Source organism: Callithrix jacchus, chromosome 16, assembly GCF_049354715.1.
Source record: "Callithrix jacchus isolate 240 chromosome 16, calJac240_pri, whole genome shotgun sequence".
Taxonomy (NCBI): domain Eukaryota; kingdom Metazoa; phylum Chordata; class Mammalia; order Primates; family Cebidae; genus Callithrix; species Callithrix jacchus.
In genome coordinates this window covers 18917497-18934593 of record NC_133517.1, presented here as the reverse complement: position 1 = coordinate 18934593, position 17097 = coordinate 18917497, and the positions used below count along the sequence as shown (strand labels likewise).

Genomic DNA, 17097 nt, shown 5'->3' with positions numbered 1-17097 from the left:
CCTCCCCCACAGAGCGTCTCGGCCGTCTGCACGGGGCTTGTTTGAAATCGCGGTTTTGTTTGTCCCACTAGGCCACCCCTAACGCTCTGTCTCTGCAATCCCCTGGGCTGGCCTACTGTCCAAGTCTAGCTCAGTCTCAAGTCCAGCCCTCTCACGTCTCCGGTTGCCGGTTCAACAGGGCAGCCGGACAAGCGTGCCCTGTCGGGAGTGCTGGGCAGGGCCGGCCGCCGCCACCCCGGCTGCCGGGTTTGCCAAGCGGAGGTTCTGCCTGGCGTCCCGTGTCTCCTCTTCACTTGGGAATTTCCCCGTTCCGTGGGCAACAAAGATCAATCTGGAAATGCAGCTCAGACTCACCTCTCCGCGGACACAATGCAAGCTCCAATCCTGGGTTGTTCTCGGCTAAACACTTTCAATACATTATCTCCTTTAATTCTATCATGCTTGTCTCCATTTTGAAAATCTGATTGTTGGTTTTTAAATCAAGGTTTGAAAGCCCATCACTCTACCTTCCCAACTCCTACACACACACACACACACACACACACACACACACAGCCCCTGCTTTGTCCTATTAGCTGGTGCTTAATCTACATGCTATAAATACAAAATGGCCTGATCCCAACTTACATGTGGGGGAAATAATACAAAACTTTTTTTTTTTTTTTTTACAGGAGGAAAGAATTTATTTCAGCTGGGAGCAAGGTGGCATAGGCACCTAACAGCCAAGCTCATCTAACAAAGGGAGGTTCAGCCTTTATATGGGCTTATACTTTAGATGTTACATGTGGAAGAATCTTAGGTTCATAGTTTTAGGACTCACATGTGAAAAGGTTTTGGTTTACAGTTTTAGGGCTCATTAGAAGTGGGTTTCCTGTGTACCTGGACTGTCAGAGACAGAGAACAGGCAGTCAAAGTATCTGCGGAGCTGGCTGCAGGGCTACCTAGAAATAGGGATTAGCCTTGGCTGTGTCTAGTACTTAGTTGCAATAGCAGCCACTCAATCCACAGTAGCCACACAGCATGTAGCAATTTCTGTGAAGAAAAATTAGCCTCCAGCAAAGGCAATCAGACATGTTAAGATACCAAAGAAAAATCAGGTTCTTATTTGGAAGCCTTAGAAAAAGATTTGCTGAAAGTTATGGAGGAATCTCAGGTCAGCTCTCCTCAAGTCTTTCTCAACTGCAGTCATCGGCGTCATCCTCATGGAAACTTCTGACATAATCAGATCCAGCTCTATCTTTGTTGTAGAAGTCGGTTCTGGAATTCCAGCTGCTGTCCTTCTTTGATAAACTGCCTTGCTCTAATTATTTTTATGTGAAGAATTACTGCTACATGGAGCTTAATCTTCCTGTTACCTAGTTGCTAACCATTTGGATGGAAATATACAAGTTATGATTTTGACAAACTTCAATTTAGTTGCTCACTATGATGTTTCTCTGAAATTCCATATCACTTCGATAGTTGCATATGTTTATGCCATGCTATTTTTCTTCCAGAGGGGTAAATCTGCTTTTGTTAACCCTCTTCTCTTGGTGTTACTGCTGCCCCTACTATAAGCTGATGTGCAGGTGTCCTCTTCAAAGCCACTGCTGACCACTGGGCTCTGCGTTCTTATGACAAGAGCAGTCTTTACTCTGTCCTTTCAGGGGAGGTGGTGTCAGTGAGTGGGGGCAGTGACGGAGTGAAGACTCTGTGGCAGTTACAGTGAGAGTTACACCGCTCCCACTGGTAGCTGTGGTAAGATATTGAACCCCAGCACAAATTACCCCTGACCTGTGTGTCACATGTCCCCAAGCCAGACCCAGATAACCACCACTGAAACCATCTTGATAGCTTTAGACATAATGGTGGAGCCATGGCTGCTGAGGTCTCTTAGTGTCCTCACCAGGAGCTGTTGACTCCTGCTCTTCTTATGCCTCTGCTTCCTAGCCGTTCACTCCATTTATATGAGAACTATGGCAAACATCAGATTGGAGAATCATGAGCTTCAACTTTGTCTTCTGTAGATTGGCCAAGCGAGTCAGCCTCCATGCTGGGGATACCTGGTTTCTTCTTCTGCTTTTTTTCCCCTTAAAGTCTTAATTTTTTAAGAGCAGTTTTAGGTTCACAGCAAAATTGAGAGGAAGGTACAGAGATTTTCCATAGATTCCCTGCCCCTGCCCCTGCCCCTGCTATTGCACAACCTCTTTAATTATCAGCACCCCCACCAGTGTGTTTCATGTATTACAACTGACGAATCTACATGGATATAGTCACTCGAAGACCATCACTTACATAAGGATTTGCTCTTGGTGTTGTACTTTCCATGAGTTGGGATAAATGTATGCTGAAATGTGTCCATTATTCCAGTGTCATACAGAGAAGTTCTATTGTTCTAAAAATCCTCTGTGCTCTGCCTATTCATGTCTCCCCTCCCCCAACTCTAGATCTATTTACTGTATCCATAGTTTTGCCTTTTTCAAAATGCCATGTAGTTGGAATTCTATAGTATGTAGCTTTTTCAGTCTGACTTCTTTACTTAATAACATGCATTTAAATCTCCACTATGTCTTTCATGATGCGATAGCTCATTTCTTTTTAGCACCAAATTATCCATGGTATAGATGCCCCAGAGTTCATCCATTCACCTACGGCGGACATCTTGGTTCTTCGTTAAGTTTTTGCAATTAGGAATAAAGCTGCTATAAATATCTGTGTGTAGATTTTTGTGTGAACCAAAGAGCTCGGTATTTTGTAAATACCAAGGAGCTCGATTGTTGGATCTTATGGCAAAAGTATGCCTAGTTTTGTAAGAAACTGCCAAGGTATCTTCCAGTGTAGTTATATTCATTCTGTTTTTGATAAATTTTGTGCCATCTTTTCAAAGTAACTCAACTGTTATTTCCCATGAAAGCCTTTCCTCAGCAAGCAAGAATGAACCATTCCCCCGCCTGCATAAAATTTCCCTGGGGATATGGTTTTGCTTCTGCCCCTTCTTTGTAGATCTCTCCTCCTAGATCATTGGTGGCTGAAGGTCAAAGCTCAAGTATTATTCATCTTTATATCTCTAGCACTCAGGATGTGCCTGGTTTGCTCAGTGTAGGCAATCAATCAGTGATTGTAAAGTGAACTAAACTGATTGATGTAATCAGTGGGCTTTGACAGCTTGATATCATTACTTTACAAGGAAAGAAACAAAACATGAAAGACCAAACCCATATGTGAACCACCTTACCCCTATCCCAACCCCACTTCCTGTATACACATTCACATACAATTTGACTGTGGGAAGTTTGAAAGGTGCACTTTGTGATTATGAGCAGTGGCACTTTCAAACATGAGAATTAAGGCTTCCTGTACAATTCTGCAGTATTATCTCGAATAGGCTGTTGGCTGGAAACTATCCATATGGAGTTCAAAGCTACCTGTTCACATACATGTGCTTGAGAATATGCTAAGGATTCTTCTGATCCCCTTAACAAAGTGGCTTCCTCACAAAACCTGACTTTGTACTTCATGGAGATAGAAGAGGCTTAATGAAAGTCAAAGCAAGCCTTCATTCCCCTCTCTAGCGATTTCACACGGAAGGTCGGAAGCTTCACACTACTCAGCAACAGCTTTTTCTCCCAGCTGTTGGTGGGTAGTGATATGGCATCATTGGGTTCAGTGGAATTTAATATAAAGGCCTTATTAAAAGAAACTAAGTAAACTGATAGAGGCAGACTGCATAAATGCTACAATATTTGCACACTGGTGGAGAGTACAGATACTGACCTGTTAAATTGTTTCATGCACAATGATTTCAATTCAGGCTTTGTTTGATATTTCAGATTTTTGCTTCCTTCATGGTTGAAAGGCATTCCATATTCATCTGACATGATAATATGCATAATCCGTCAAAGCAGAAGCTTGTTCTATTGCCTTCTGTAGAGAATAGCTTGTAGTTTAAGCTATAATCAGCTAACCACTGCTAGGTCAGCAGTGTGCAGAGATGCTGAGAAAACCCTTCGAGCAAAGAGTGGAGTTGATCAAAGCCTTTTAGGTGATCTTAAAAGCATGTTTCAGTGTTCTTGATTCACAGAGATGGAAGTGACTTTAGAGAACATAAGTGGAAGTCACTTGCCTCTGGGCCATGCCACAGAACACCCTTTTGAGGTACATAGGTACATGTGAGTCTGGTTTTTAAAAGTTATTTAAGAAAAAAATTCCATTATCAACATTTATCAAAAGCAGTTTTTAATAACTTTCCCTAATAGAAAGATCTCTCTTACATTGCAGCATTTTTAATATTGCGATTTCTCTGCTGAGTTTTTCTTTTCACAGCGAAGATGAAAGAAACCATTCATCATCCTCTTATCACATAACAAATATATCAAGACTCTCTAAGTCACCATTAGGCATTGTCTTAGTTCTTTTCTCACTTCCAATGCACTAATCATCTTGATTATTGTCACAATCCCTGACAAGTTTCCCAAATCTACAAATATCAACTTTCAGAGCATATCATTTATGAGCACTCAGTGGTATGAATAATGAGGCGGCGACTGCTTGTTTCTGGAATGTTATATAGGGTGAATGTGTTTTCCAAAGTGGATTTGCTTTAAGAAACTAAAATTTATTTAAACCTCTATCATATGACAGGCACAGGACTGATTTCTGTTGCCTGTGAGCTATGTTACTTTAGATCATTTTGTCAGGATAAAGTTAATTTAAGCTGGAGAGGTAGAGGAGTCAGTGTAGCCTTCTCAGAGCTTCAATCCTCACAGATGCTGGGTGTGGGGGCTGCATATTTGGGGTAGAACCACTGTGGCAAAGAGGCAACAGGTGAAGCTTTTCACCTGTGTTTGTTATACAAGTGACTATTTTAGATAATTTCTTCTATCACCATGGAATTGCAGGACACCGAGCAGAAAGAAAAGATCCTCTGAGCAAGTCATCATATCAGGTTTGGTGACAGTTTGCCACCCAGGAAAGATCTCGGCTCCACAACTCACTAATAGTGGGACTTTGAGAAAGTTGCCTAACCTCTATGAACCTCAGTTTTCTTATTTATAAAATGGGAAAAATAATTAGTACATTGCAGTGTTTTCAAGAAGATTAAGTGAGATAATATATGCAAAGTGATTAGTGTGTGATAGCTTTATTAATTTATACAGTTGTCTATGTGCTAGTTGGAATTTTCTAGGAACGGAGTCACTGTATCTGTTTCCATGGTTCCTAGTATTTTTTCAGTGACTAAGATTTCTTTCTTGTACTCAACTGAAATCTAAGCAGTTTTAGGTGGTTTGGTTTTTGTTGAGTTCCTTCTGTGTCCTCTAGGAACATAGAAAACTTGTTTCTGAACTTGTTAGTCAAAGGTTTGAGTACTAGGAACAGTAATAGACAACTTTATCTATACTATACACACATTGTCTTAATCTGTTTCCCCACCTTGTGAAACCATAGTATGGTGATAGAACAAGTCTCAGGGACACTGAGGAAGGCACCTGGACCTCACATGGAGGGCCTGGATTCAGTTCAGGTCTTTCTTTCCTTTTTACTTTGCTGTGCTGCCCCAGGACACATATTCAGTCTTCATTCCTGCAGGTTAAACAATCTCATTCAAAAAAAAATTTTGGTAACCAACTATTGATAAGGGGAATAAGATAAAATTATGGTATTTGAAATATAAATCATGTCACCAGCGTCAAATCCTTTTTGGAATAAATAATAATAATGATGATGTTGGGTTACATGTGAAAGGTGTGTTTTAAACATGAGTGAAAAATTAAACCAATTATTATTAGTAGTAGGTTCAAATTCTACCACGTTTGGTTAGTTTTGGCTGAGTTAGAAGGATTAATAGTTTCCGTATCATCACACCTTTACTTACTGGCTTAACAGGCTTTAACTCAACATGATCCTGGTAGTAGGAGTGGGTATCAAGTCCACCTATGAAATCAACTGAAAATATAACATAGGCTAATAAGAATAAGTGTGTAAAAATACAATACTAAATGTTTAAAGTAGAATACATAAGAGCAAAGTTAATAAAAGTATCCATTCACCATAAAATGAAAAAAATGTTTAGTACAAAGGATACTAAAAATATTGTCAATAAGCCAAAAGGGGGAATTTAAGAAACTCAAATGGATTCCTAAGCTCTGAAAAATAAGTTGTCAATGGTTTCAGTAAGAAACGAAGTATTAAAAAGTATGAAATTTTAAATAATGTGTTTGTCCTTAGGCATACAGACAAGCCCTTTCTCCCTATATATCGAAAGATATACTGTCACCTCTTGTTGCCAGAATCTTTTTTTTTCTTAAGAATATGTTTTACATTATTAGAAAGGCATTTGAGAAGCCAGATAATCTATCTCCATGCCTCTGTCCCCAAGCCACCTCCAAGAAATAGGCATCTGCCTTTTGCAAACGTTTCATTTCCTCCCTAATGACAGAGTAACTGGCTGTCTGTATAGATTCTTCATCTTTGTAATATTCTTTCCAGTTTCATTTGGTTTTATCAAAGCCTCAATCTTTTCTTCTCCCAATTTTAACGTACATGTATTATCTTTATTTCTCCTTTTTCATAGCCCATTAAAGATACTAATTACTTGAAGCCAAAATTTGGTTGTATTACAGCACTCTAACATTAACAGGCATACAGGTATGGATGGAGAAAAGCTGAACTCTCAGGAGTGTGTGTGTGTGTGTGTGTGTGTGTGTGTGCATGTGTAAATGCCAAGCAAGTTTGCTAAGTGGGGTATATGCATAGTATATTTTAGCCCACATATTTTCCTGGATACTGTAATTTTGCCTCCATATAGAATATCTTTATTTTGGCAAAAATTTTATAAGACAAAACCCATAAATTGTATCTATTTATGACTATTTTAATCAAATACAGATGCTACAAAATTTTAAGGCTTCTCAACTCAACTTCTGTTCCTTCTGGTGCAGAAAATATAGTTGTCCAATTAAAAACCGGGGCTCCGTTCTAAAATGTCTTTTCTCAAGTCAAGATATCTCAAAGGGAAATTATAAAATTAAAAAGTCAAATCTTGTGCAACATTTTGAGTTCTCATTTAATTTGTCTTCTTTTGCTTTTGTGAGGATATAGTTCAATGTTTTCTGTAAGCTTTCAATCACTGCAATTTACTAAGAGCTTTCAAAGTTTTTTTGGGGGGGCATAATTTGGTTCGTTGAATAATCAGTTTAAGTTTTTCAATTGATCTTGAATGTAATGCAGCTAAAATGTAGAGGATTCATTTAGAAAAATATTCATAGCCATTGTAAGAAACGTAGGTTGGTTTACAAAGTAGTTCTTTAAAAGCTGGGAAACTCATAACTTCGATTGACGAAGGGAAGGAAAGAGAGAAAATGTATTCTTTTATGCTGAAGTTCTTTTTGTTTTCAACATCAGCCTCATCACAAAAATATTCTATTTTATTTACTCTAAATGTGTGTGTGTGTGTACATGTATATATAAATTTTGAAAACACTTAGAATTTCTGTTTTCATTGGTAAGATTGTGCAGCTTTATTAGGATGCAGTTGTAAGTTTCCTGCACATTTGAATTCCAAATATGGGTCTGCTTCACATATTTTTTAACTTAGTAAGAATATTTTTTGTTGTTTTTTTTTTACCCATATGTTGCACTTCATAAAATTTGTATTGTATTATTTCCACAAAATAAATACATTTATCTTTAATATTTACTTCTTAATTAGATTATAACAGGATTTAAAATAATATCAGCGTTTTACCTTGGACAGAATGAACATTTAAAAGGCTTATGCTGGACAGGTGCAGTGGCTCACACTTGTAATGCTGGCACTTTGGGAGGCCTAGGTGGGCAGATCATTTGAGGTCAGGAGTTTGAGACCAGCCTGGTCAACACGGTGAAACCCCATTTCTATTAAAAATAAAAAAATTAGCTGGGTGTGGTGGCACATGTTTGTAATCCCAGCTACTCAGAGGCTGAGGCAGGAGAATTGCTTGAAGCTGGGAGAAGGAGGCTGCAGTAAGCCGAGATCATGCCACTGCACTCTAGCTTTGGGGACAGAAGATGAGTGTTTCCAAAATAATGAAAATAAAAGAAATAAAAAATAAAATTAAAAAGAGGCTTATGCTAGGCCGGGTGCAGTGGCTCATGCCTGTAATCCCAGCACTTTGGGAGGCCAAGACAGGCAGACTGCTTGAGCTCAGGAGTTTGAGACCAGCTGTGGAACAATGGCAAAACCCCATCCCTATTAAAAAAAAATTAAAAAACTAGCTGGGTGTGGTGGCTTGTGCTTATAGTCCCAGCAACTTGGGAGGCTGAAGTAGGATGGTTTGAGCCCAGATGACAGAGGTGGAGGTTACAGTGAGCCCAGATTGTGCCACTGTACTCCAACCTGGGAGACAAAGCCAGATCTTGTCTTAAAAAAAATATTAAAAGGCTTAGGCTACTTCTAATGAATTGAATTTAAAAAATTAAAATTATTTACATAAATTAATTGGTGTTCTGTTGAAAGTATCTGGTGAGCTAATATAATACCAGTATTGTAAACTGGCTTATAAGACTGGTATAACTGTTTTAACTCTGAGAAATTCTTCTCCTCCTAATGTGTCAGTGCATTAACCAACACGTCCAGGTGCTCTCCACTGACCCTACTATGGTGGGAAAAGTTGCTGGTAGGAGCTGTAGCTTGCAGTGCCTCTCCCATGCCCACCCGCGACTGGAAGGAGTTAGTCATCTCTACTACTCCTATCCAAGTAGGAGTGATCTTTATCAGTGATCAGGGTTGCATACTGCCCTTGAAAGGAAGGTGCTAGTTATGTTGTGCCTTTGAATTATTGGAGAAAAGAGAGTGGTATTGTTGGTTTTCTTACAGATTTAACCACACAGAAAAAAGATAATTCTAAAAAAAAAAAAAAGGATCCTGTTTGTTGCTTATGCATCTCACATGCCTTGATGAAAGTATGGTAGAAGTGGAAAGAACTGTCTACACGCCCATTCTAGATTTTCCTAAAACAACTATTAACAGTAATATTTCATTTGAAAACTAAAAAATGTAGGACAAAGTCTAAACCAGAAAAAGTGCTAGGGCAACTTGTGTAAGCAAGGACTGTTTTAAGCAAGTTAAGACATCTGGTCCCTGCAGTCAATGGCACTATAAATCAGCTACACCTTCTCTGTGTTTTTTCTTTTCTTTTTTTTAATTGTTATTTGTTTTTAAATTTCTTTTTAAATTGTTATTTGTTTTTTGGCTATACCTTCTCTGCATATCAGAAACTTAGCTTGATGTAAGTGTTGTAAACTCAAGAAATAAAATATAACATGTAGGTAAAACAAATTATCAAGATTCTAGAACTAGACAAGACTACAAAAAAATTAACTATTAAGAAGGAATCATTGAACAGCAGGTAATAAAGAAACTGAAATATCAAGAATTCTTCATGGATGGGACAGAACAATGAGGCTTTTTTGGCCACAGGAGCCACCAAGTCCACAAGATGAGGATATTTTCATATTAAAAATAGTTTGCCATGCATGCATCAATACTTTTCATTTGCTAGAGTGGGATGAGAGTTTAAGTAAAGAGTAAGTTAAAGTGTACACGGAGGGAGAGTTTACAGACCCTGAAAGCTTTTAAAAATGACGTCAAGTGCTTTAAAAATGAAGAAATTTTAAAAATAAAAGACTTAACAAAAGATTTGAAAACAACTCTTTAGGAAACACCTTCAGTTTTTAATTATGTTTGGGGAAAGACAGTCATCTTACACTGATCAGAAAGTAAAGCAACACTGCATTTTAAAATTCACTTTCTTGAAAAAGATAGGAGAAAAGAAGATGCTGAATTAAGTACTTTCTTCAGTGGAAATAAGGGGGTAAATTTCAATGAAACACGAAAAGAAATAGAAAAAGCATGGACAGGTTTTCAAAAGTATTAGAAAAGGAAAGTTGGAATAAAAACATTCAAAGATATCTGCAGTCACAACAGCAAGAACACGATACAGGGATCTTCAGCAAAAGAGATGGAGAAATAGAAGGAAGCATCAGGGCACAGCTTGCTGGGAGCCTGCAGGACAGTGAAATTGAATTCTGTGTACTTTGATTATTAGGTCCTGGAAGTGAAAAATAAATTTTAGAAAAAAAAAATCAACATAATTAAGAATTGGCATCAACTGTCCTGAAAAGTCAGCCACACAGAGGGCGGCTCTCTACACCCATTCTCAGAACCTGAGGTGTTACCATCAAAGATCCCCTGGAGACAGCCTGCAGCCAGGAAACCCCTTTGTTTGCAGTCCTTTCAGATCTTCTTTCTGTGCCAACTTCCAGCAGCACAACCAACCAACTTCTTGGAAGGAATAATATTACTTGTAACAGAATATCATTGTGGTTACTCACTGTAGCCACCACCAATTCCTGACAAGGATTCTCACAGAACCGAAAGAATTACAGAGCTACTTATTTAGATTTATAGCAGCATCCCACTGTACAAATACAGACTTGTATCCTATTTGTAAAAAATACACAACCAATAGCAACTTTTCTATTTGTCTATAGGACACTGGGTCATAAACGAAGTTTCCATTAGATAGTTTAATGTTACTGATTCAGTTCCCCAATCAGCCATGGCAAACCTGATTGACTTTATGCAGAATCAAAGGAGAACTCAAGGCAACTGTTTCTCCATCCATTGCAGCTGTTCAGGAGACACCATGTGCAAGGCGGCTGGCTGTCAACCCAGTAGCTTCCTATGAGAAATAATTCACTACATGTCACGTGAAGTTGAAGAAGTAGCCTTTCGGGGTCTCTGGGGAGAGTCACCCTCAGCTCTGAGAATTTTCCTGTGCTTCTCAGAGGCAGTCCAAGTGCTAATGTTTCCCTTCTCTTATGGAAATGCTTGGTGCTTATTGTAAATCCAGAATCGATACTTGGATCCTCCTCTGTGGGCTGGAGTCTACCTTCCTGTACATTTATGCACATCTCTTTGGATTTTCAAGATTCTGCTGAGGTACAGCTCAGAATATAGGCATGAAGATGTGAATTTACAGTGTTAGTTGAAAAAAGATAGGTTGGAACTGGGCAAATCGGAGCAAGACCTCTTATTATCTAGACGTCACATTAGTAATGCCTTTGGTTTGATTAAAGTATGGCAACTTTACACAATTTAAAGTTTTACTTATTTTTCATGTCTGATCTTAAACATATTTTCAAATTTGATAAGTACTTTGCTTTCATCTTTGAAAAAATGTAGAATATAAAATAACAGATGCCTGTGCTTCCACTTTAGGATTAAATACTTTTTGCTATATTTTCTTCAAATTTCTATATTTAAGAAATGCCAAGTCGCAGATAAAGGTAAAACCCTCGCCTTATCCTCTTGACTTGATTTTATCTATCAGGCAGATCTTGTTTTGAATTCCAGCTCTACATTTATTAGCTTTGTAACTGTGGGCGAATTATTTAACCTCTAAGTAGCAGTTGCTCAAATGGGCAAGCTGCTTGCTCCGGTTATCTGTTGCTATATAGCAAACAACCACGTAACAGTGTTAAAACGATAATCACCTTTTGATTTGCTAGTGAATTGGCATATCTGAGCAGAGCCTAGCAGGAAAGGTTTGTTTTTGCTCCACGCAGTGTTAGTTGGGGCACTGGAGGCTGCAGGAGCAGCTTCTGAGGTGGCGCATTCACATGGCAGGCAAGTCAGGATGGGCTGTTGGCTGTTTGCTCAGCTGGGGCTGAGGGCTAGAGTCCTTGTTGGTCTCCACAAGGGCTTCTTCATGTGGCCTGGGCTTCCTTGCAAAATGGTAGTTTAGTTCAAGGGCTACCACAGAGAGCCAGGCAAAAGCTGTATCGCCTTCTATGATCTGGCTTGAAAAGTCACTCAGAGCCATTTCCACCAAACTTGATTCATCAGGACAGCTGCCAAGCCTGCCTGGGCTTAAGAGGCAGGAACAGCAACTCTACTTCTTGATGGGAAAGACAGGAAATATTATTGTGACCATTATTAGAAATTAAATTCTTCTACAATGGCTAATACTAATAGTGACTTCCAGTGGGTTTACTATGAAGATTGATAAGAAAAATGTATATTATATTCAGGATAGTGCCTGGTCAGCCCTTGGTAGGCATGCAAATATATTAGTTTAATTCTTTTTCTTCACTATCATGAAAATTTTTAATCTTTAATTGTTTGTTTCCCCAAAGCAGATGTCATGGGACTGTGGATGTCTTAGACACTCAGCAACTATTTGTTGCTTCAGTAAAGGAGGGGAAGGGGTTAATTGTAAGGTTTTGAGCATAGTCATGGCTCTTATTATCTTTAGGATCACAAATCTCTTTCATAATCTTATAAAAGTTGAGGAACCTCTTTGTAAAAAAGTGAACACTTCAATCTCCATTAAATGATTTTCGTATTATTTCATGGGGTTCACAGCCCACTGTATTTATGGACTCCAGGTTAAGAGCCTCAGATGGAGACTTTTGCCTTTAACTTTGATACACTTAAAGTGAAAACATGCCATTTCCAGTGAACTCAAGCTGTGATTTCTGTATTCACCAAATAAGTAATCAGAAGGTAGGAGTTTTGTTTCACTCCAGCTCTGTTGCACACTGCCTTGTCACTGAATTTAGGAGCACAGAGCCCCTATCACATTGTGTTTAGCTTAGAGAAAAGACAAGACTCAGGAAGCTGAGGGACAATTAACGCATTTATTCTGAGCTTGCTTTCTGGTTCATCATTGTTCCTGCTATACAGGTATTAGTCTATTCTAATCAGTATTTATTTTACAAGTTGTCAAGTCCAGCAACAACGTCTCAAAGAAACATTTGAAGAACTCAAATATGGGGGCCATTACATTGTGATTTGTTTGTTCTGTGATATAAGTTCATAAGGAAAAAGCTGGGGAAGAGGCTTGACATCAATTTAGTTCACACAGAGGCCCTTAAAAGACTGCAGAGAGGAGTGTGGAGCACCCCACCAGGAATGAGTGCTTTTAGGAGAGCCCAGTTATTTCAGAGGTAGCTGGCATCCAAACCCTGCTGATGTTACTGGAGAATGAGCTGCTCTGCAGTGTCACTAATCTGTTACTGTATCCTGTCTGAAGAGTCTGAGCATTCAGTAGGCATGGCCTGCTGTGCCAAAACACAGGCCACAGTTGGGGCTGTTTATGGCATATCTAGTGGCCGCCAAGGCACCGTGATGAGTCAGCAGGGCACAGTGGACTTGACAGTGCATTAAACCATTGCTGACGTCCTGGGGGTGGTTGGGGCTGTGATACCACCTACCTGAAATAACTTTGTGACCCTGAAGAGCTGTCCAAGCAGGCAGATGATGACCAAGTGCCAGCTTTATGACTATTTATCGTTGTTCTCTTTATGCTTCAGGAAGTTTAAAATCTCCTCCACCCTTCGGAAGACAGGTGAAATTGAAGAGAAGCACATGGGACCAGTGAAATGCTCAATGCTAAGCCAGTTCCAACTGGAAGAATAGAGTATGTAGTTCCAGAGGCTGCATTGTCCAGATCAGAGTTTTCAAAAAATTTTTTTAACTCTTTCTACTCAGAAATACTATGCAAAATGAACTCTTCCCATCTATCTTGCCCCCTCAGTCTCACGTACTGATGTGAAGAAATGATAGAGTTCAATTTTCCTTGATGGCAACTTGTTCTGGCAAAAACTGAGGGCAATGGCAATCCCTAAGAGTCTGGGGGTTCTGGAAGCCTCCCCTGCTCTGTCTGGGATCCTAATTCTTCCTCATTCTGAGGAGTGAGAAGGGAGGCAATAAGAGACTAGTCATCTTCACACAGGAGAAGGTGTGCCCCAAGCGAATGTAAGACCTCCCAGATGGTGTACGGACATGCAAAGTGTTCAATTTCAAGAGGCTTAATTCCAAAATTTATGTGCTTTTAAAAAAGTATGGCCATTCTGGATCTTGCTTCTCTCATTCCCTTCCATAATCATCTTCTTTCCACTTCGCAGGGACAGACATTTATCTCAGCCATTTGGAATCTTACCTTGGTGCATCATCCTGGGAGAACAAGCCTGCAGGTTATCCAGCAAAATGCTAGTTTTAATTTTGTATGATAGTGTTAATAAAGTAATAGCTGCTAATCAAAATGTACCTCTTCCTCAACCTCGTGCTTCCAAAACAATTGAAGAAGAACCTCATCAGCTAGTAGTACTTTAAAAATAACTTCAGATGATAGATCACTATGTATTTTGGGGCATATATCTCAGCCTCTTTATCTACAGGGTCAACCTTATGCACATGTTCTATCTCCATCGTTGCTTTACTTTTTTCTCTTTTATACTTATCAATATTTACTATGCTACATTGTACATTTTACTTAAAAAATTCATTCGTTGTCAGACCTCCTTGTTACAAGTTAAGCTTTATAAGGCAAAAATTTTTGTCTGATCTTATATGTTTTGTTCCCTGGTATAGCCCCCAAACCTAGAACAGTGTCTAGTACAAAGCAGGTCCTAAAAAATACTTGGGGAAGGAAGGAATTTTTAAAAATTGAGTGACATTGTTAAAGCAAATTTCTTCCCATTTGCATATTCTTTCTGTGAACAAGGTTTCTATAAATAAATACTAGCACCAAATATTGGAAGTATCTGAGGTAGCCTATTATTCTAGCAATAACTAATATTCATCCTTGAAGACATAAACTGATTGAAACAAAATTGCTCCATCCATTTTATTAAGAGGTGCTTTTCCAATAAATATTTTATTTTATGTTTAGGACTTATTCATCAATATTTGTGATATATTTATGTTTACTCAGTCATGTTGATGGCCAATAATTGCAATTATATTCCCATCTAAAGAAGAAAGTAAACACTTAAAAATTTTCTGTTTACAGGGAAAATTAAATTTTTGTTCAGGGGAATAAATCTGAAAAGATTTGCAAGTCACTACACTGAATTAGGTAAAATGTAATTGAGATAAATTAAATATGTCTAGATAAATGGAAGAATATAAAAGATTAATGGATTGTGAAACTAAATATTATAGAGATACCATTTGATTTGTGGAGCAATCAATCTATGAATTCAAAGCAAGCCCAATAAGAATTTCAGCAGTTTAGTAAAAATGCTGATTTCTAAAATTTATGCAAAAAGGTAAAGTCTCAGGATTTGTTAAGAAAATCTTGAAGAAGAACAAAGTTGAAGAACTTATACTACCAGATGTCGAGACTTTTTTCCAAGTAAATTACAGTAATTAAGAGAATATGCTATTACATAAGAAAAGACAATGGATAAATGAAGCATAATAGAGTTAAAAAATAGATCCACTTGATTTATGAGAATTGTGCCATCATTGGACAACAGGGAAATCATAGTTTTATATATATGCTTAAATAGTTTTGTTGGGGAGCAGGTGGCATTTGATTACATGGATAAGGTCTTTAGTGATGATTTCTGAGATTTTGGTGCACCCATCACATGGGCAGTATACACTATACCCAATGTGTAGTTGTTTATCCCTCACCCACTCCCACCCTTCCCCCCAGTACTCAAAGTCCATTATATCATTATTGTGTGTGTATATATATATATGTATACACACACACACACACACACACACACACACAAACACACATATAAATATATGCCACATTTTCTTTATGCACTGGTTGATTGATGGGTATTTGGGCTGGTTTAATATTTTTGCAATTGTGAGTTGTGTTGTTATACACATGCATATGCAAGTGTCTTTTTTGTGTAATGGCTTTTCCTCTTGGTAGATACCCAGTAGTGGGATTGATGGATCAAATGGTAGATCTACTTTTAGTTCTTTAGGGAATCTTTACACTGTTTTCCATAGTGGTTGTACTAGTTTACATTCCCACCAACAGTGTAAAAGTGTTCCCTTTTCATCATATTCATGCCAGTATCTATTCTTTCTTGATTTTTAAATTATGGCCACTCTTGCAAGAGTAATGTGGTATCACATTGAAGTTTTAGTTTGCATTTCCCTGATAATTAGTGAGGTTGAGCATTTTTTCATATGTTTGCTGCCAATTTGTATAACTTCTTTTTAGAATTGCCCATTCATGTCCTTAGCCCACTTTTTGATGGGATTTATTATTTTATCCAGATGAGTAGTTTGAGTTCCTTGTAGATTTTGGATATTAGTCCTTTGTCAGATGCATAATTTGTAAAGATTTTCTTCAACTCTGTGGCTGTCTGCATATTCTGATCATATATCTGCATAATTCTGCTAATTATTTCCTTTGCTGTGCAGAAGCTTTGTAGTTTAATTAAGTCCCATCAATTTATCTTAGTTTTTGCTGTATTTACTTTTGGGTTCCTGGTAATGAAGTCTTTGCCTAAGCCAATGTCTAAAAGGAGTTTTCTAATACCTTCTAGAATTTCTATGGTTTCAGGTCTTAGATTTAAGTCTTTGATTCATCTTGAGTTGCTTTTTATACATATATGGTAAAAGACAAGAATCCAGTTCCATTCTTCTACATGTGGCTTGCCAATTATTACAGACCATTTGTTAAATAGGGTGTCTTTTCCCCACTTTAAGGTTTTGTTTGCTTTGCTGAAGATTAGTTGGCTGTAATTATTTGGCTTTATTTCTGTGTTCTCTATTCTGTTCCATTGGTCTATGTGCATATTTTTATATAAGTATCATGCTGTTTTAGTGACTATAGTCCTGTAACATAGTTTGAAGTCAGGTAATGTAATGCTTCCAGATTTGTTCATTTTGCTTAGTCTCACTTTGGTTATGTGAGCTCTTTTTTGGTTCTATATGAATTTTAGAATTTTCTTTTAGTTCAGTCAATAATGATGATGATATTGTGATGGGAATTGCATTGAATTTGTAGCTTGCTTTTGGCAGTATGGTCATTTCACAATATTGATACAATACATCCATGAGCGTGGGATGTGTTTCCATTTGTTTTGTCTATGATTTCTTTCAGCAGTGTTTTGTAGTTTTCCTTGTAGAGGTCTTTCACCTCCTTGGTTAGATATATATACATACACATACATATGTATATATATATATATATATATATACATACACATACATATGTGTATATATATATATACATACACATACATATGTATATATATATATACATACACATACATATGTGTATATATATATACATACACATACATATGTATATA

The 17097-nt window shown here is 37.9% G+C and overlaps 1 protein-coding gene across 2 annotated transcripts in view; it reads right to left on the bottom strand.

Annotated features, from left to right (window-relative positions):
• The window catches only part of NKAIN3 (sodium/potassium transporting ATPase interacting 3), a 722168-nt gene that overhangs the window by 34233 nt on the left and 670838 nt on the right, over positions 1 to 17097 (bottom strand). Inside the window, exon 6 of one of the 2 annotated variants that reach the window (XM_035277208.3) lies at positions 5852 to 5922. The exons of the other annotated variant lie outside the window; for it this stretch is intronic. Coding sequence (XP_035133099.1) covers positions 5852 to 5922 — 71 coding nt within the window. The remainder of the gene's footprint in view (positions 1 to 5851; positions 5923 to 17097) is intronic. 2 annotated transcript variants of the gene reach the window in all.